The sequence below is a fragment of the Musa acuminata genome, unplaced genomic scaffold, assembly GCF_036884655.1.
Source record: "Musa acuminata AAA Group cultivar baxijiao unplaced genomic scaffold, Cavendish_Baxijiao_AAA HiC_scaffold_1138, whole genome shotgun sequence".
NCBI lineage: Eukaryota > Viridiplantae > Streptophyta > Magnoliopsida > Zingiberales > Musaceae > Musa > Musa acuminata.
Window position 1 is genome coordinate 4,579,510 of NW_027021350.1, and position 22,506 is coordinate 4,602,015.

Here is a 22,506-nt window from a genome sequence, read left to right on the forward strand (position 1 = left end):
TTTTTAAATATTTCAATGATGTGATGTATGATTATCACGTGTCTATGTAATTGGAGGCCATAGAACTCAAATGAGAGCCTCTGCAATATTTGGGGTAATTATAAAGTAAAAGCCCTTTAATAGGTGTTTTTGTTGGTATCTGTTCATTTTCTAAGTTCATTACATGGCGAAGACAATTTTTTTTTGCTTTCCCTCTTGATAATTAATTCCTCCTCCTTAAATTATCAAGAAATTTAAAGGCGTGGGCTAAAAGTTTCTATTGCTGGTATTTCAAAAGATTATAGATAACAATGTTTTTGAATTATTATTTGGTAGTTCAGGTTTTTTTTAATAAACCTGCCATCATCATTTTTTCTATTTAAAATGATTTGATAACTTTCATCTATCCGGAGAAAATTAATTTTTTAATGTGAGATCAATTAAAGATTTGGATCATCTCTACTCAAGCATAATTCTCTTTGTATATTTTCTCATGTTAATATCAAATAATTTATATCTTTTTCTCAATAAGAATCAAAGTATTTTTCATATCTTATTCTCTCTCTTAAAATCTAAATAAACATAGAATATTTATAGAAGAAATAATCCTATAAACCTCTTCGTATGACTCCTAAGATAATGACATTTCAACCCCTTTAATACTGTTCTAATTTAATGGTAAGATTAACCCAAGTCATTCATCCACTATATATCAGGTCTTCCTAGTCAAAATAAATATTAAGAGATATTAAGAGATTGTGGAGAAAACAAAGATATATATATATATATATATATCTTTCTCTCTCAAAATAGAGAGATATATATGATATTTATAAAATAAACAAACCCCTTCAATATGATTCTAATTTAGTGGTAAGATTGGGATATCCCAACCCCTTCAATGCTGGTAAGACAGATCCAAGTCATCCGTCTACTCTATATTAGGTCTTCTTAGTAAAACAAATATTAAGATACTCTAACAGAAAACAAAGTATGTCAAACACAAACGTTGTGTTTATGGAGAGAGAGAGAAATTTTCATTTCATCTCATTTGATGAATAATAGAAATGACTTTTAAGTAGTAATCAGAGAAGTACCTTGCTGTAATTTTTTCAGCTCAACTAGTAAAACTTGTAGATGAAGATTTTTTATGTTATCGACATCATTAAATACTTTTGAAGTATTTATTGGAGCAATGATTTCGAACATTGTATCATCAAGCCCTTAGCCGATCGTGAAAGAAATTTTTTGTTCTCCTTCTTTCTTCTATCTTTGAGTTATTTTCTTATTTTGCATTCATTACTCCTTCTGTTGGATTTGGTTTAATAAATATATCTTCTACAAACTCCCATACATTTTAAGAGTCTAAGAAATATACTATATATCTTTTTATTTTTTTTATCAATCTAGGGAACTATAGTTAGATTTAGAAATCATTATAAGTGATAGATTTAGGGATAAAGAGGATACGAGAGAAGATATGTAATATTTTATTGACTAGTTTACGCAACTTAAGGGAGATGAGAGAAAATTTGTAATCTCTCAATAATATCATATATCCACATATCTATGCATTATGTGTATAGTCCCTATGAGGTCCTATCTATTTATAGGCGATAGTAGAGGGTCTATGATAAGTAATTAGGAGAGTCCCTTCCATCAAGATCATCTCCAAAGAAATCCTATCATAATTGGATATCATTTCTATTGATCGATAACCATAATCAGAATATAATCATATCCATAATATATCTTACGTAATTAGATAGGACCACATTATCTAATATTATCAAGCAATGATAATCATTTTAATTTTGTATAGGTCTCGAGATTAGCTTATGAAAGGACACCTCCAAACATAATTCTCTTTGTATATCTTCTCCTATTAACATCAAATAAGTTATATCTTCCTCTTAGGAGGAATAAAAGTATTTTTCACATCTTATTCTCTCTCTTAAAATCTAAATATACATAGAATATCTATAAAAAAAAATAAAGCTCTTCAATACGACTCCTAAGATAATGACATTCCAACCCCTTTAATACTGCTCCAATTTAAGGGTAAGATTAACCCAAGTCGTCAATCCACTCTATATCATATCTTCATAGTCAAAACAATTGTTAAAAGACTTTAAACAAAAAACTAAAATCATGTCAAATGCAAATATTGACTCAGTCGTCTCTATATTATGCCAAAGTTGAGTTGGACATCCAACTAACAAAGACTCTTCTTATATATATATATATATATATATATATATATATATATATATATATATATATATATATATATATATATATATATATATATATATATATATATATATTCATCACATCTTGTTCTCTCTCTTAAAATCTAGAAATATATATGATATTTATAAAAAAAATAAACCCCTTCAATACGACTCTAATTTAGTGGTAAGACGATGACATCCCAACCCCTTCAATACTGCTCCAATTTAATAGTAAGAGTGATTCAAGTCATCCGTCTACTCTATATTAGGTTTTCCTAGTAAATCAAATATTAAAACACTCTAACAAAAAACAAAAGTATGTCAAACTCAAACGTGGAATTCTATCACTCCAAGTCCTCTCTACATTATGCTAAAGCCATGAATTGAAATTGAACATCCAACTAACAATGACTCTTCTCTCTCTCTCTATTTATATATATGTATATATATTCTTCACATTTTTTTCTCTCTCTTAAAATATATATATATATATATATATATGATATTTATAAAAAAAATAAATCCATTTAATATGGCTCCAATTTAGTGGTAAGACGATAATATGTCAACCTCTTTAAATTGTTCCAATTTAGTGATAAGATTGGTTCAAGTCATCCATTGACTCTATATCAAGTCTTCCTAGTAAAATAAATATCAAGAGACTTTTAGCAAAAAAATTAAAAATAAAAATCATATCAAACGCAAACGTTCGGTATGTCAGTCGTCGTCTTTACAGCATACCAAAGCCATTGGACATCCATATATGCATGTCAGTCTCTCTCTATATGTACATGTATATGTATGGTGCCTGCTGAAGCAAAAATCTGCGGATGGCATCGAGGAGTTGAGTTGCAGGGAGACGATGAGAAACTTCATCGTCCGAGTCTGCTTAGGTTGGTTGGCAGCAGCGATTCTGGTGAATGGTCAGCCAGGTACTTTGCTTGCGATGTGCATAGCTTTAGCTTTTTCTTGTTCTCAAGCAGCACCCATTGCAAGAACATGCTCGTCACCATGGATCTCTCTCTCTCTGGTGGTTGCGTTCTCATGGTGACTCCATTTGAATTGCATCAATTGATGATGACCACAGATTTCCAATTTCTCTTCTCTTTTCTTCCATTCTTTAGTCTGCTGCTCCTCTTTCTCTTCTCTACCAAATTTCTCTCCCTCTTTTTCTTTTTTCTCTCAGCAAAATATTACTAGATTAAGAAGTAAATGCATGTATATTATTAATTTAGATTTTGATTATTCAACCTGGAATGCTCATTCCTAACCAATCATGATCTTAATCCATATCTATCTTTGAGAGAGATGGTATCGATCAATAAAATTATTTTGATGGCGTACCCAATAAAATCCTTTGATTCTTAAATTAGTTTAGGGATTCGAGGATTCAACTAAATACTAAGTTCATTAAAGAACAAATGATCTAAGAGAGTTCAAATCTCACAACATACACCTCAGGGGCCTTTACATAGTGAGGTCAAAGATTATTATACTCAATATCATAGTAAATTTTCCTGAGACTGAATTAATCATTACATCATCCAAAGTATGATGATATAGCAACCACAAATATATATATATATATATAGCAACCACAAAGTATGTGAATACAGTACGAAGTCGACGAAGGATACATCGACACGGGAAGAAACGTCCGAATCGCTGACAGGTACTTCGAGGATTCGACACAGGTACGTACGTGGTTCACCGTTCGAAGCTTTCCCGACGGAACTCGCAACTGCTACACCATTCCCCGGTTGAAGGAAGGGGACAGGTATCTCGTAAGGGCCTCCTTCGTTCACGGCAACTACGACGGCCAAGCCTTTGGGAACTCCGTCGCCCCACCACTGCTATTCGATCTCTATGTCGGTGTCAACCTCTGGCGACGCATAAACATCACCAAGGCGTCCACACTTTACGAGGCCGAGATTATTACTCTCGCCCCGTCCGACTCCCTGTCGATATGCCTGGCCAACATTGGTTCGGGAACGCCGTTCATATCTTTGCTGGAGTTGAGGCATATCGACAACCACCTGGCGTACCAGGACGCGAATCAATCCGCTGCACTACTCTTCTACAGTCGCTACAACTTGGGATCCCTCACCAACGACACCCTCAGGTAAACGCAGACCTTCCATTCCATGCTTGTTGAAATTTCTTCTCCCGTACGGATTGTACACTGTTCATGCCTCGCATGGAGAAAGGGGATTTCTTGAACCCGAGGGTTTTCTCCTAGCTTTCCTTTATTCATTGCTTAGGGTAGTTCTTTTGAGGCCGAATCACTACTGAAAATTTGGAAAGGGATGGAGCCTTGATCTTCTATAAAGGGAGCAAAGTGTTATAATCTGTTTGTGGTTATCTCAAAAAAATTGTAACAAACATAAAGACTCATTTGCACTGTAGAAGTAATTGACTCTGTATACTCTTCGATTACAATTTTGATTAAACTGACTCTCAATTTTAACCACAGATGTCCAGTAAAAGTGTTCATCGCTAGAAAAGACTATTAGACTAAATCAAACCCAATTAAGATCCAAGTTTAATTATCTATAGAAGCGAAATTACAATGAACAATACCGTAATTATGATTTTTTAATTTTACAAGTTAGACACGAAGCACAAGCTAAATGAACTTAGCATAATGTCATAAGTGAGCAGAAATATATCTGACACAAATAAGTGAGCAGAAATATATCTGACACAAATAATCACATATATCTGACACAAATAAGTGAGCAGAAATAGGGGATCACAGGAGATAATTACCACAATTTGGGAGAGGATAGCAAACTCGATGAGGACAATGATTTACATTGTCGTGTGTGGCGAAGGAGGAGTCTTAAGGAATACGACTAGCATAATCTCTCTTTATGTTGCTTCCTTGCAACGGTTATACTGGTTGTGTAACATGGAATTTTACAAGCAATTCTTTGGGAATCAAGACCACTCGTGGTGATGCTTATGAGGTCCCAGGCATGGTCATGGGGACTGCAACTGTTGCTGCAGATAATTTTACATTGCATTATTCCTTGGGCTATGGCCTCAATTCGAGTGTTCAAACAACATTCTATATCTATTTGCACTTTGCTGATTTCAACTATTTAAGTGGGAATGGAAGTAGAATTTTTCAGGTGAGAGCAGATGGGGAACCCGATAGTGATAACATCAGTCCTGCATATCTACTGGCAACTCATGTCCATTTCATCCATCGGCTGGCGTACCCAGGTTTAAAAGGTTATTTTAATCTGACAAGGGTGGTCGGTTCCACCCTTCCCCCCATCCTCAATGCTGCTGAGGTTTACATTCCTATTAATCTTTCAGCTGTGGCAACAGATCCAGCCGATGGTATGCTATCCCACCACTACTTTGGACATCCATCGCTCTAGTCCGGCCAATAACTTGTATCATCTGCTTCTTCTTTTTTTCCCCTCAAGATGAACTGTGTTTTTCTTATTAATTACCTGCACACTTTTGAAGACTAACATGCAATGTGACCATTCATGCTTTCCCCCCCTTTGATCCATTTTCTGAAGGAAAAAAGTGTAGTATGTTATTGGCAGTGCATTATCCATTTCACTGGTGTCTTACCTGAACGTATACAATAAGTTGTTTGCTTATTTAGCTGATTGCTGATTTGAAGTTTACATATTAAGTTGAAGATGAATATATTGTCTCTTTCCTTTATTTTGTTGTAGCATAGGTAAAATGAAGCATATTTTCTGCCACCTTTGTTAAAATAATCAGTCTACTGGAACTTACGTAGGGATTCATTTGGTCAACTTGGAGTGTACAATAATTCCAAAGACTTGCTTATTGCAATGAAATGTTTGAGATATTATGCATAACTGTCAATCATATGTTCAGAGGATGTGCATACTTTTCGGGAAAATATGTTAATTATTCTTTTTGAGTCCAAGCACTTGAACCATGCATTATCAGAAATTATAATTTATATTCATCTGCGCTTTTACTTCTCGTGGTGATTTGACATGTATGAGATGATAAGCAAAAGTTAGATTGACAAGAATATAAATGACTGATATTGACAATATATAAAATGACTGGGTTACCATACAACAAGTGATGTATCTAATGGTTTTGATGTGCTTGTATATATCATTTCAAGATAATTATTCATAAGCTAGGTCAAGCACAATTTGGATATTAATATCAATAGTAAGATCATACAAACATCAGGATTTTCAGTGATCAAAGTTCTATCGTTTAAACCAAATCATATAAGGTGTGGCTAGGTGTGCTCATGCATGTGAAACGCTTTTTCCGGGCAGAGTTGTGTCAAAATGCTTCATGGAGCCCATTTACTACTTTGAAATGAATATTAAATTTTTTTCGGAGGGGGCTATAATAATCATCTACATGGCATGGATCCAATTACATGCCAACCTTGGATTTTTTTCACAATAGCTTGAATTCAGTATGGTGGACCATGGTTGATCTGTACCGAAGCTATCTCTTTCCTGAAGTAAATAAGAATTTCTCTTTGCATAGCATATCAGATATTGGCTTAACCAGTAAAATTAACAGTTGATGCTATGATGGGGATAAAGAAATTATATCAGATGAAGATATGGCAGGGTGATCCTTGTGCTCCGCAGCAATTCATTCGGAGTGGAGTAAATTGCACCTACTCAAGCTCTGGTACCCCAAGAGTCACCTCATTGTAAGCTCCAAGATTTGGTTGTTTTAAAAGACATCAATAAAAAGCACTGATTCTGATGTAATGATTTCTACTTTATTTTCTTTTACAGAAACCTCTCTTATCATGGGTTGAATGGTGCTATACCAAATACTTTTGCTAATCTGAAGGCCCTTAACTATTTGTAAGTTTCTAAATTTATCGTCGGAGGCTGCCGGCTAGCAACATCATGCAGAGACATTGAGAACAATTTGTAGATGTAATTTCTTAATGAAATTTCTTATTAAAACATATCAATAACTAATGTAATCCATGTATTTTGTCTCAGGGACTTGTCAGACAATGATTTAACAGGCCCAATACCGCTCTCTTTAGAAGAATTGACATCACTCAATGTGCTGTAAGAACAGATTTTTCTCTCTTACACAAATCACCTGGTGCATGCATTTTCAATATCGAAAACTTCAACTTTGTCGTGCGCATGCTTCAGGACTTCTTTCTCCACATATTATATGCTAATGTTTGAGCAATATCAAACTTTTTGCAGAATTTTGTCAAATAACCGACTCAATGGGCCTATTCCAGCTTCTTTATGTGATGGACAATCAAAAGGATTACTTGAGTTGAGGTTTGTGCTGTAGTCTAACTTCCCAAATCTTCCCACAATTCCTTCTACCTGAGACTAATAATTATATCTTATGAATTCTGCAAAGAGTGGACAACAATCCGGATATATGTCTCTGTCATAGTACATGTCAAATTGGCAGCAAAGGAAGGAAGCTCACTACATTCACCATTGTGCTGATCGCTGTCGTCCCAGCGCTGATTATACTGCTGCTCCTATCATCGCTTTTATTCTTCTTCTTGAGGAGAAAAAAATCTACAACAAAATTATGTAAGTGGTTTTAAGCAAGTAATAGCTTATAAACATACAATTTTGTTGTATAATGTCCTTTTCTTCTTCAGCAAAATGGCAATGTTAGAAGTGAGATAGAACTCTTACCTGTATAATATCAGGACATGTCTTCTCTGATATCATAGAGAAAAATAACTTCTTTTATTGCTGAAAAGATTTTTTTTTCTCTTTTATCTACGGTAACAAAAGTGAGACTCGTAAAGCAAGGATTTCTTGCTTGGTTACTGTATCTGCCTTAGATGTTAGCATCCAAACAACATCTTTATCTAAATATTTTTATGGTTTAGTTGGAGCGAACAGCTAAAACAGATGTAAGCTTATGGTTGATACCACACACTACTTCAAGGGAAGTTTCTATTCCATAAGACCATTCATTATGATGAACCTTCCCAACTCTGATTTGGTGTGTAATTATGCTGATCTTTTTCAATTCTAGTCTTGTCTAAATTCTGCCTGAGATTAAAATTTTGATAAAGCTAAGTTCTTTATCAAATAGATCAAGATTAAATGAGTCAATTTTTAAGCCATGTGTAATACAAACTTATAAACAACTAGTGGGTTGATAAATAATAATTTATTATCTATCATTCTACCAAAGCTTGACAAACCTTGCATATAAGTGTGATTGCCTAAAATTAAGTCAGTTAATTTTTAGCTAACTTTTTCACCTTTATATTTGTAAAGTATGTTTTAGGATCATCAATGTCCTTTACATAGAGTCTGTTTTATAATTATCTACCCAACTTTTCTAAATTACATGATCCGGACATATTTAACATACAGACAATGGAAAGTGATCATTGGTAGGTATACGAGTAATTATGAATCATAGCTCATGAAATTTGTCTCTGGAGGTTATAAGTGACTTGTGGATGCATGTTTTGAAATTTTTTTAGGAATTCTTTTTTCCTTTAACATGAATCGGACTATATTATGTATAATTCTATTTTTTCTTTCTAAGATATCATTTTATTGAGGCTTGTAACATGATGAATTGATATAAAATTTTATTATTTCTATAAAAACTTTCAAATTTCTTGAATATTCATTGTCCTTATTTATTTTTAAATATTTAATCTTATAACCACTTTGACTTTCAATCAAATTATTAAATTCTTTGAATTTGCTTAAAAAATTTTCTTTTCCTTTAACATGCAAGCCTAAGTTTTGCCACTATGATCATCAGTAAGAGTAAAAAAAACCTTAGATTGAGATTTGAATTTGTCTTTGTTTTCAAGAGTAAACTTGGTTTGTACTGCTTTCTCTATATATTTTTCTTCTCCTCTTTTTGTTAGTCTTTGTTCGTAAACTTAAAAAGAATCCATTAGTTGTTCTAAAGATATTTGTTCTAAGTCTTTTGACTCTTCAATCGCTATAGCAATAAAATCAAACTTTGGATATAGAGATTTTAGTATTTTTTCTATTACTCTTTGATCACTTATTTGTTCACCATTTCATCTCATTTAATGAACAATAGAAATAATTTTTGAGAAGTAATTAGAAATAGATTCAAAAGTACCTTATTATAATTTTTTAAAATCAACTCATAAAACTTGTAGACGAAATTTTTTTACTTGATCCAAACCACCAAATACTTTTTGAAGTATTTCCCAAGCCTCTTTTGAAGTATTTACTAAAGTGATGATCTCAAACATTATATCATCAAGCCTTTGGAAAATTGTGAACAAAATCATTTTCTCCTCCCTTCTTATTTTTTTACTTTTATATTGATTGTTCCTTCTATTGAACTTGGTTTAACAAATTCATTTTCTACAAACTCTCGTATATTTTGAGAGCTTAGAAGAATTTTTATTTAGATATACCATATAATATATATATATTTTTTATCAATCAAAGGATAGAAAGATTATATATGACTAACACACAATAAAAGAGTAGGACAAGACAAAATACTCTTATCTTTTACTCAAAACTCTTCATTAATTTAAAAACTTTATGTTTCATGACATAGCATATGGGATTTATAAAGTTTCCATAGATATATTATATTAATTATTTTTAAAATAAATCATTTTTTTAAAAACTCTTTTAAGAATCATTAGTTAATTTAATTGATCTTTCTATAAATATTTAATATATTTCTCCTTTTGATACAATGAACTTCTCTCTTGATATATCGATAGATTGAATCTCTTTACGATAGGTTAATAAGTTTAATTCCAACACCTCCCTCTCCATGTAAAAAACCCCCACTTGCAATCAGAAGAACAGGAAGAAGGTGGAGGTGTATGGCCGGTGAAATCACAAAGCCAACATTCATGGTTTATAAAGCAGCAACTGATGAGGAAAGGGATGCACGCAAAATTCTCCGATTCCATGGACTACTTTTGATCTCCACTTCTGCACGAAGAAGACTTGACCTGTCAGCCCAATCGACAACGGAATCAACTCCAATAAATGCCAACTTCTTCCACACAGCATGCAACTCATCTTCTTCATTTCACCAGTAGACATGGAAGACTTGTAAAGTTCTCGAGTCTTGCCCACTCACCTAAGTGGATGGTTACCCGATCGAGTTGAGTAGCTATCCCAATTAACTTTCTTCGGTATATCTTTCCGTATGAAGCACGCTCGTCCATGATGTTATTTGACGTCTTTCCTAGACAAAAAAGTTATACCAAGAGGATGCTTCTAAAAAACAGTACTCTTTTAGCATCTAGAAAACATATTACGCTGCAGATGAGGCACTTTCTTTCTTAAAATTGTCATTATGACAATCCAAGCTTCAACCAACGCATGCAAGTTTTGTTAAGATTGTACACTAAATTATGCTTGATGTGCTGCTTAAGATTTGAGAGAGCCAATATTCACTTGAAAGAAGAAGAGAAAATGATAGATGTTAATTGCAAGTCAAATTGTAGTTTGTTTGGCGCATCCTTATGTTCATAAAAATTAATTTTTCTATTTAGAACTCTAATCTAAATTCTAATTTACCGCAAGTCAAAGTCTTCTTGGCCAGCGACGTGTAGAAAAAGAATCCATGGAATGCAGCTTAGGGATGTGAGGCTTCTCACCACTCATCTTATCTGCATCAATCAAGTCACCGCTCGTCTGTCAAACAGTGCTTATCCCACCTATTGAAACCGATGCTATTAGTTTCATCCTTAGGGTATCTATCGTTTTACCCCTACGATGATGGAACAAAAACTTGGCCCTTACTCTTACGTCACATGATGTTATGTTAAAAGTGACGATAGAGAAAAATAAGGAAGCGAGTTCAAAATTCAAAATTATGTATTTAATATAAAAACTTTAATCTATTTTAATTCATCTCTCATCTCAAATTTTATACCTAAAGTATTACTTTACATGAGCTCTTATTTTATAAAGGGTAAACTTAAAGTTTCAATTTTAATTATATCTTGGATAGAATTCATAAATCAAAATTCTATCTAACCATAAAGTTTAATTTATTATTCCAACCACACATAGCAAGCAAGCTGAGTGAGCTATGCCCAATTTATATATCATGGATAATGGGTACCACACATAGCATGCACCTCCACCTTCATCCTGTTCTTCTGACTGTGGCGGCTTGGAGTAGGTAGTTAGGTAAGGGAGGGAGATCAAACTGCGCGCCATGGGTTTCCCTTTACGCTTCTTTTCGTCATTGTTGTTGTACCTCTTGGCCCTCCTCCTCCACCGGGCCACGGTGACAAGTGGGTGTTTCAGCATGGAGAGGGAGGCGCTGCTGGACTTCAAAGCTGGTGTCATAGACACCCGCAACCGGCTATCTTCTTGGACAGGCCACCACTGTTGCACATGGAACGGAGTGGCCTGCGACACCACCACTGGCCACGTCGTCATGCTGGACCTCCGAAACACCAATACAGATGATTGGGCATTACGCGGTGAGAGGATGAACACGTCATTGCTTGCTTTATCACATCTGGAGCACTTGGATCTTAGCTTCAATGATTTCAGCGGGATCCGCATACCGGAATTCATCGGCTCCTTCAAGAAACTGAGATACCTCAATCTATCTTCTACACGATTCATGGGAGGAATACCTGCTCGGCTGGGGAACCTTTCGAGCCTCTACGTTCTTGATCTAAGCGATGCTTTAGATTTTACATCCCATGTTGACAACCTCGAATGGCTCTCCCATCTTACCTCCCTGAATCACCTGGACTTGAGCTGGTTGAAGCTAACCGGTGCCCCAGATTGGTTCTCATCCGTGAACATGCTGCCTTCCCTCCAAGTGTTAAGTATGTCTTCCGTTGGTCTCAAGACCATCCCAGCTTCTGTTGTGCACGTCAACTTCACCTCCTCTCTTACCGTCCTTGATCTCTCCTATAATATTTTCAACTCCACCTTACCCAAATGGTTGTGGAATATTACTAGTCTTACCCATCTTGATCTCTATTATTCTGGGTTATATGGCATTATTCCCGATGCAATTGGAGACTTGGGCTCTCTTACTTTTCTTGATCTAGGATTCAATCAACTCGAGGGTACCGTACCGAGATCCATGGTTGATCTCCGTAGACTGAAAGAATTACATATGCAAGGCAACCAATTGACAGGAAATTTGAGCGGTTGGTTGGAGAAAATGACGAATCTCATCATTTTGGATCTCCAATATAATTTATTCAACGGTTCCATGCCTTCCTCCGTTGGTAAGTTCTCAAATCTCACTGAATTGTATCTCCGTGGAAATTCTCTTGGAGGTGTCATTTCAGAAGTTCATTTTGAGAATCTTACGAGATTGCAAGTGTTGGACTTGTCTTACAACTCCATCACCATATCAATTGGGCAGAGTTGGGTCCCCCCTTTCCAACTCAGATATGTAGATTTAACCAAATGTCAGTTGGGACCTCAATTTCCAGAATGGTTGCAGTTTCAAACACAGATCGAAGAATTACATTTGGCAGACTGTAAAATTGCAGGGACAATGCCCGCTTGGTTTTGGAATATTTCATCTTCTACGATCAGCCTTTCCAACAACCAAATAGGAGGGAAGCTGCCATCTTCTTTAAAGTTCACCAAGTTGGAAAGATTACATTTGGATTCCAACAGATTTGAAGGTCCATTACCAACGATGCTACCGTCTACACTTCATACTTTATCTCTCTCCAATAATTCCTTTACAGGGCAATTGCCGATATGGCCCTATGTTCAATCAGTGGCACTCTCAAATAATATGCTTGATGGTGGCTTATCTTCATCAATCTGCCAATGGACAGGTGGTCTCGTATACCTTGACCTTTCGAACAATAAATTACTTGGTCAGATCCCTTATTATTGTTTGGGAAAGTCATTACAAAATCTTTATTACTTAGATTTGAGCAACAATCACTTCTCGGGTGAAATTCCACACACGATCGGATTTTTAAGTGAGCTTCAGCTATTGCAACTGAAAAATAACAGTTTTTCGGGTGAGGTTCCTTTGTCATTCAAAAATTGTACAAAGTTACAATTTCTTGATTTGGCTCAAAACAATCTTGTCGGAAGTATAACAATATGGATGGGAGATAATCTACAATATCTGGTAGTGCTTCGTCTACATTCAAATATGTTTTCTGGAGTTATTCCTTGGCAACTTGCTGGATTTGAACTGCTTCAAATATTGGATCTTGCTAATAACAATTTCTCTGGATCAATACCTCACAACATTGGTAATTTAAATACCATGAGATCGACATCACAATATAGTGGTCTTTTTGATAATGAATTAGATGTCTTTACGAAGGGACAAGATCTTTATTATTCAAAATACAGCATAATTTTTATGAAAAGTTTGGATCTTTCAAACAATAGACTAACCGGAGAGATACCAAAAGGAATTGGAGACCTTGCAGGACTCAAGAACTTAAATTTGTCAAGAAATCATTTATAAGGGAAAATCCCTTGGGAGATAGGAGGAATGATATCATTAGAATCCCTTGATCTATCAATAAATGACCTTTCTGGTAGCATTCCTGAGAGCTTATCGGTTTTATATTTCTTAAGCTATTTGAATTTGTCATATAATAATCTTTCAGGAATAATACCATCTGGTAATCAACTCCAAACACTCAATGATCCATCTATCTATATGGGTAATGCTGACTTATGTGGACCACCAGTTTCCAAAAGTTGTTTTAATAATAAAACAACTCAAAATATTATACAAAAGTACAAGAAGGAGATTCCCGAGTGGCTATGGTTCTATATCAGCATGGTATTAGGATATGTGATGGGATTTTGGACCTTTTGTGGTATTCTCTTCCTCAAAGACGCATGGAGGCATGCTTATTTCCATATCATTGATGATATGTATGATTGGGTTTGGGTGCAATGGCAATTAATTCTTCGATGATTGTTGAGTCGTTAATCCTAAAATTTCTAGTGTGGATGATCCCAGGCTTTACGGTAGATGAGGAGAAGGTATGTCATCACTCTACTTTTTATTTATATGATATTTTAGATTCCTAGATGCTGGTTGTGATCAATGAAAAAAGAATTTGTATTGTTGATCTAACAAAGGATGGGCTGCTATATTTATGATATTTGAGATCAATTTATATGTAATGTGGTTATTTACAGTCTTCTTCTATTTGATGTTTGCATAATTATAACATCATGCAAGAGTTGGCTCGTAGTTTTAAAGCAGAGAAATATTAGAAAAAAAAGAGAACTACAACCTAAGTCTTCCGTGAAGATATAGTTTAAAAATATGCTATATTGATTTTAAAGGAGCAAACACATTACTTTCGAAATGATAGAATAGAGGAAGAAAGAGGTGACTTTGGCAGGGGAAGAAAAGAGGAGAAAACAATAAAATAGGTGTGAGATTTAATAAGGATGTTGTTTTTATATCAAGAGAGTAAGTTTTAAATTTGAAAGAGTATATATATGTATGATTTTGAATTCCTATTCATTCCCTACCAATCAGAGAGTAAATAGAGCTATAGATTAATTATTCTAAAATTATTGAGTATGTTGTGATTTTAGAGAAAAAAATAGTCATTCTCACATAAGAAAGAAAATATTATGATTGTTTATTGGATTGGTTTATATTATTCGAATGATTTGGAAAAGAAGAAGAATTTTGATTACCATATCAGTTATAATAATATATTATTAACGTAAGTATCAAATAATTATGTCTAACTTGTTTTCCAATTTAATAATATATATGTGTTAATAATGAAGTTATGTGATTTGAAAATGTTAAATTGGCTTTTGAAAATAAGCTTTTAGATATTGCATTTGTTTAAAATAAGTAAAATATTTAATTATTATATTTTTCAATACTATATTGTTGGACATATTACAAATAAGGTGTCAATATGTTATTTTAGATGATGGTTAATTGTTCTCGATTCGTTGGTTTTGATTTAGACTTTATTAATTGTTGTTGTACATTGGTCTGACATAGAGATAAATGTATTACCTATATCATGGAGATTAAATATAATTTTGATCCTTGTCACAAGGATACAATATGGTCATAACCATTAGCATTTCGACTTCTATTTTAATATATGCCCTTTGTTATAGTCATGACCATCAATGAATTTAGATATGAAGGTTTAGTTATACTTATACTGATTCATGATTGATTAATAATAATCTTGGCATTAAAATGAAATCTATCCACTTATGTTTTTCTATGCAAATGTATTAAAAAATTATGGTGTCTTATGTGCTTATTAAGCTAAAAAGTTGTGATTTGAAAAGCATGTAAAGATATGTTTGCTCTTTATATAATTTTATAAAATGCATCCATGAGAAGTTTTGCTAATATATGATTTTTGGTGTTTACTAAGATGTGGTTGCTCATATCCCTGTTGTTAAAATTTTTCAGATGCCTGCAAGTATATTGAATTTGGTTATGTATCAAGACAACAAATTATATTGTTTATGGTTCAAACTCTTGAGACTTATGATGTAATAATCTATTAGTGGGATGTCTTTGATGAACTTATTTGTATTTAAGAGCTCAATATGTCGCTACTGGATATTATATGGATGTATATGTTTTGTATTGTGTCAAGTGCATGGATTTTGATTTAAGTTGCGTACAAGTTTAAGCCTTGCAATTCTCATATGAAAACTTACTGAACTGTGGTTAAAATATTATGACATATGTTGTGATGATGAATGATTAAGAGAGCGAGATGTTGACAACAACTCTGCCATCACCTTAAAAACCCTTAGTTTCTATCGTCTTTAGCTTTATGGAATAATAGAAATGATAACCTAACATAGCTCTATCGGTTAAGCCTTAACCAATGAGAGTTGTATACTCCAATAGGCAGGAGAAGCTTGACCGAATTGGCAGCCAATAGCATGGACACGAATCACTAGCAAATAGATGGATACAGTTGCCCAGAAAGTGAGTTCTTCATGATCGACATATAGGCTAAATCCTTGCTCTCCTTTTCGAAGCTCTCTTTTGCTTCTGGAAATTGATCCTCTTGGATTGCCATTTCATTACTCAGGTGGCTTAATGTTATTTCTTTTATGATTTGTCATCCGAAGCCGATGATCTTAAAATTTTTAATCTTAATCACATATGTTGATCTTCTTCTCTTTTTGTTTTCTTTTCATACCTACCACGTCTATGTAATTGGAGGTGATGGAACTCAAAAAGGAGCCTCTACAATATTTGGACTAATTATCAAATAAAAACCCTTTAGCAAATGTTTTTGTTGGTATCTGTTCACTTTTTAAGTTCATTGCATCGTGACTATAAATTTCGGTGCTTCTCCTCTTGATGATTAGTTCCTCCTCCTTGAATTATCTGATATGTTTCAGGAAATCTAAAAGCATGGGCTAAAAGTTTCTAGTATTCCAAAAGATTATAGAAAATAACTTTTTAGAATTATTATATGGTAGTTCAATTTTTTTCTAATAAACTTGTCATCATCATTTTTTCTATTTAAAATGATTTGATAACTTTTGTCTATCCGAAAAAAAATTAATTTTTTTATTATGTGAGATCAATTAAAGATTTGGACCATCCTCGAAGGAATTAAAGTATTTTTCACATGTTGTTCTCTCTCTTAAAATCTAAATATATATAGAATATATATTCTATAGAAGAAATAAACTTCTTCAATATGGCTAAAAAATAATGACATTCCAATTCCTTTAGTATTGCTCTAATTTAATGGTAAGATTAACATAAGTCATTCGTCCACTCTGGTCTTCCTAGTCAAAACAAATATTAAGAGACTTTAAATAGAAAACAAAGTCATGTCAAGTGCAAACATTAACTCTATAATATGCCAAGACTAGATATCCCACTAACAACGACTCCTCTTTTTCTCTCTCTCTCTCTCTCTCTCTCTCTATATATATATATATATATATATATATATATATATATATATATATATATATATATATATATATATATATATATATATATATATATATATATATATATATATATATATATATATTCTTAGCAGGTAGCATACATGTATGTATATATATTCTTCAGATCTTACTCTCTCTCTCTTAAAATCTAGAGATACATATGATATCTATAAAAGAAACAAATTCCATTAATAGCTCTAATTTAGTGGTAAGACGATGACATCCCAACCGCTTCAATATTGCTCCAATTTAGTGGTAAGATTGATCCAAGCCGTTCATCTACTCTATATCAAGTCTTCCTAGTAAAACAAATATTAAGAGACTCTAGCAGAAAACAAAGTATATCAAGCGTAAACATTGAATCTGTCACTCTAAATCCAATGAAAGCGAAAGGAACAATTGAGGTAAAGATAAGTCAAGGGAAGGTAAAATAGCTTGATAATATTTTTTATTTCTATTTTATCACATAACTTATTTACTGTTAGACAATTGATGAATGATGGATATTTAATTATTATTAAAATAAATATTATGTTTGATAAAAAGGTAAATTGAATTTGGGAGACCAATGAAGGTGAAAAACAAATTTAGATTCCATTAAAACTAGACACTCAACGGAATCAAGTAATAGATCCTACTCCAACATGTTCATCATCAGCCTCGTCCAGTAGTTTAGATTCATCAAATGATTTCTCAACAGAATATCATATAGTCCTTAATGTTGAATCTTGAATTTTGATGATGAAATTAATTGATAAAGTTATAATCTAATGTTTGTTTGAGTGATGCAAGACTATCTTTGATCATGAAAAGATAAACTGATTAAAGTAGGGGAATCAGACATTGGGTTAGAGTTGAACATATCAAAAGATTGGATGTCGGGCCAAAGGATTGGTCGACGTGCCAAAAGGACTTCGTGCCATGAGTTTGGGCATCGGGCCGAAGGATCAGACATTGCGCCAAGGAAATCGAAAGTTACGGAAGGTCAATATGCTGATTGGGCAATACGCGGAAGGAGAGAATGATGTGCCAAAAGATCGGACAAAGTGTCGTATGAACTAATGACATACCGAACAACATAGAATTCTAGTCTTGTAATCGGTTGTATCTTAATTGATCTTGGATAGGTCGTAATTGAGTTAGTTTTAGGTATAACTATGCTAACTCAAATAGCGGCCCATTGGGCCTGAGTTGTGACTATTTTGGGCTAAGTGGAAGGCTCATTTAGTGACCCAAGATTAGGTAGAACCACCTATGAGCTGGAAAAGTCAAAAGCACACTTTTCCAATCTGTCAGGCGATGGTACCGCCTAGTGTTAGTGTGTTAGGGGGTGGTATCGCCCAGACATAGTCTCCCAGACTATCAGGCGGTGGTACCACTAGATTGGGCGGTGGTACCGCCCAACACAAGCGGTGGTACCGTCAGGACTCGGGAAACTTAGATGAGACTTTTTTTACTCCATTTTTGAAGTCATTTGGGGTCTATAAATATCCTAGCTATTCCTACTTGGAAAGCACGAAATTGAGTAGAAATGAGGAAAATAATACTTAATAAAAAATATTGGAAACTCTCTTAGGATTTAGAGTCTCTTCCTCCTAGAGTTAGTTTTGTAAGAGATAAGTGAGGTTTAAAAGAGAGGTGTACATGTTCTCTCTTGAGCCTGTGAAAAGAAGAAAGAGTTGTAAGGGTAGTTAATCTGAGAGAGTTGAAAAGGAGAAAGGTTTATATCAAGAGAGTAAGGTAAGTTTTAAATTTGAAAGAGTATATATATATATATATATATATATATATATATATATATATATATATATGTATGATTTTGAATTTCTATTCATTCCCTACCAATCAGAGAGTAAATAAGACTATAGATTAATTATTCTAAAATCATCGAGTATGTTGTGATTTAAAAAAAAAAAATAGTCATTCTCAGATAAGAAAGAAAATATTATGATTGTTTATTGGATTGGTTTATATTATTCGAATGATTTAGGAAAATAAGGAGAGTGTTGATCACTATATCAGTTATAATAATCTATGATTAACTTAAGTATCAAATAATTATGTATAACTTGTTTTCCAATTTAATAATATATTTGTTAATAATGAAGTTATGTGCTTTGCAAATGTTAAATTGGCTTTTGAAAATAAGCTTGTCGATATTGCATTTGTTTAAAATAATTAAAATATTTAATTAGTATATTTTCCAATGCTATATTGTTGAACATATTTCAAATAAGGTGTCAATATGTTACTTTACATGATGGTTAATTGTTCTCAATTAGTTGGTTTTGATTTACACTTTATCAATTGTTGTTGTACATTGGTCTGACACAGAGATAAATGTATTACTTATATCATGGAGATTAAATATGATTTTGATCCTTGTCACAAGGATACGATATGGTCATACTGATTCATGATTGATTATTAATAATCTTGGCATTAAAATGAAATCTATCCACTTATGTTTTGTTATGCAAATGTATTCAAAAATTATATTATCTTATGTGTTTATTAAGCTAAAAAGTTGTGATTTGAAAAGCATGTAAAGTTATGTTTGCCCTTTATATAAGTGTATAGTTTTATAAAATGCATCCATGAGAAGCTTTGCTAATATGTGAGTTTTGGTGTTTATTAAGTTGTGGTTGCTCATATCCTTGTTGTTAAAATTTTTCAGATCCCTACTAGTAGATTGAATTTGGTTATGTATAAGGCAACAAATTATATTGTTTATGGTTCAAACTCCTGAGACTTGTTATGTAATAATCCATTAGTGGGATGTCTTTGGTGAACTTATTTATGTTTGAGAGCTCAATATGTCGTTGCTGGATATTATGGACGTATATGTTTTGTATTGTGTCAAGTGCATGGATTTTGATTTAAGTTGCGTACAAGTTTAAGCCTTGCAATTCTCATATGAAAACTTACTGAACTGTGGTTAAAATATTATGACATATGTGATGGGGATATAAAGAGGAATAACCTTTGTATATGAACAAATACTAGAAGATCATAATACGCAGCGGAATAAAATGGAAACACAATCAAACAGAACACCAAGATATACATGGAAAACCCTTTCAATGTGAAGGGTAAAAACCACGGGGCAAACTAGAGATAATCCACTATGAGAATAATGAATATACAAATCTCAATCTCTTGCCTAAAACCCTAGCAACAACCACAAGAGAATAACTGGGATACAAGGATCACGTCACTGCCCACAATATCTAAAACCTCCCCAAGTAATCATAGCAAGAGTCTACTGTAGATTTGATCTAACCTGAGATGAGAACACTGCTAGATGATTGAGAACAGTCTCTCTGCGTTGTCCTTGTCTTCTTCCCTTTCTTTCTCTTCCTTTTCTACCTTGTTCTCCTTCTTCTCTTTGGAATCTTGTGGCTCTAAAGATCTGCCTCGTTGCTGCCTTTTTATAGCTTTAATTTGCCTCCAAAACGCAGCCACCACACCCCCCTAATCTTAATTAGGGTTAGGTTAAGAGGAGGTGTGGGTTGTGGGCTGATAAAGCCCACATGGGCTGAATATGGGCTATCAGCCCAACAACCTCCCCCTTCAGCCCATAAGGGAGGCTATCTCATGACTCCTCAATGTAAAGTCATTCCGACCAACTGTCGGCATATCTCCTGTCTTTCTTTTGGTAAGGTCTTCGTCAACATGTCTGCTCCGTTGTCATCTGTATGAATTTTCTGAAGCTGCAACTGCTTCTCTTCAAATACATTTCGAATCCAGTGGTATCTGACATCTATATGCTTTGACTTGGAATGAAACATTGGGTTCTTACACAAATGGATGGCACTCTGGCTGTCACAATGCACCACATAATTTTCCTGTTTTAGCCCCAATTCTTGTAAGAATTCTTTCATCCGTAACATTTCTTTGCATACCTCTGTAGCAGCAATATATTCTGCTTTTGTGGTGGAGAGAGCAATACACCTTTGTAACCTGGATTGCCATGACACAGCTCCCCCTGCAAAAGTAAGTATATAACCTGAAGTAGACTTCCTCGTATCTATATCTCTTGTCATATCTGCATCTGTGTAACCTGTTAACACAGGTGGTCCACCTCCAAAGCTTAAACAAACCTTAGAGCTCCCTTTAAGATATCTAAAAATCCACTTCACTATTGTCCAATGCTCTTTGCCTGGATTTGCAAGAAATCTGCTAGTAACACCCACTGCATATGCGATGTCCGGCCTCGTACATACCATTGCATACATTAAACTTCCAACTGCTGAAGCATAAGGAACCTTTTGCATTTTCTCCTTCTCCTCATCACTTGACGGACTCTGTTCTGAGCACAACTTGAAGTGACCTGCAAGAGGAGAACCAACTAGCTTAGCATTGCTCATACTGAATCTTTCCAATACCTTCTCAATGTATTTCTCCTGTGACAACCAAATCTTCTTGTTTTTCCTGTCACGAGAAATCTGCATGCCTAGTATTTGCTTTGCTGGCCCTATGTCCTTCATTGCAAAAGACTCACTCAGTTCCTTCTTCAACCTATCAATTTTAGACATATCTTTCCCAAGAATAAGCATGTCATCAACATAAAGTAAGAGAATAATAAAATCCTCACCAAACCATTTGATGTACACACAATGATCTGAAGCCGTTCTTTTGTATCCATTTTCTATCATAAATGAATCAAATTTTCTGTACCACTATCTTGGAGCTTGCTTTAGCCCATACAAGCTCTTCTTCAACTTGCAGACAAAATTATCTTTACCTTTGACTTTGAAGTCTTCTGGTTGCTCCATATAAATTTCCTCCTCCAAATCACCATGAAGGAAAGTTGTCTTCACATCTAACTGCTCAACCTCCAAGTCCTGGCTAGTAGCAATACCAAGAGCAACACGAATAGAAGACATTTTAACAATAGGAGAAAATATCTCTTCAAAGTCAATACCTTTCTTTTGACCAAAGCCTTTCACAACCAATCTAGCTTTGTACTTTGGTTGAGAACAATATTCTTGAGTCTTCAACCTAAAAACTCACTTGTTCTTCAAGGCCTTCATTCCATTTGGTAGCAGCACCAAATCATAAGTGTGGTTCTTCTGAAGAGCATTCATCTCTTCCTGCATAGCAACTAACCACTTCTCTTTCTGCTCACTCTCAATTGCTTCCTGGTAACTCTCTGGTTCACTTGCATCAGTAAGCATCACATACTCATCTGTAGAGTATCTTCTGGAAGGTTGACGTTGTTTAGAAGATCTTCTCAACTGAGGTTCTACGGGAACTTCCTCTCCTACTTCTTCTTGCTCAACATGTCCTGCAGGTAAATCAACATCAGGCTCTACACTATTTTCCTGCACATCTCCCCCATCACCCTGATATACTGGAGGAATAAATGGGTCACAATCTGC

At 34.1% G+C, this 22,506-nt stretch overlaps 2 protein-coding genes across 3 annotated transcripts; both read left to right on the plus strand.

Annotated features, from left to right (window-relative positions):
* Nucleotides 1-3,023: 3,023 nt before the first annotated feature.
* LOC135671236 (probable LRR receptor-like serine/threonine-protein kinase At4g29180) lies at nt 3,024-6,749 on the plus strand. 2 transcript variants are annotated; one of them, XR_010512673.1, is made up of 4 exons: nt 3,024-3,145; nt 3,830-4,335; nt 5,348-5,441; nt 5,538-6,749. XR_010512673.1 is itself a non-coding variant. In XM_065179239.1 (3 exons), the coding sequence occupies exons 1-3, from the start codon at nt 3,134-3,136 to the stop codon at nt 5,349-5,351; spliced, it is 522 nt and encodes a 173-aa protein (XP_065035311.1). In that variant the 5' UTR covers nt 3,024-3,133; the 3' UTR covers nt 5,352-6,748. The 2 variants fall into 2 exon arrangements, 1 of the variants encoding a protein (XP_065035311.1); XM_065179239.1 differs by having other exon boundaries at nt 5,348-6,748.
* A 4,567-nt stretch (nt 6,750-11,316) lies between these two features.
* Nucleotides 11,317-15,782, plus strand: LOC103973074 (receptor-like protein EIX1). The gene is made up of 2 exons (XM_065179048.1): nt 11,317-14,179; nt 15,603-15,782. Exon 1 carries the CDS (start codon nt 11,391-11,393, stop codon nt 13,647-13,649), a length of 2,259 nt encoding a protein of 752 aa, XP_065035120.1. The 5' UTR covers nt 11,317-11,390; the 3' UTR covers nt 13,650-14,179; nt 15,603-15,782.
* The last annotated feature ends 6,724 nt before the right edge of the window (nt 15,783-22,506 follow it).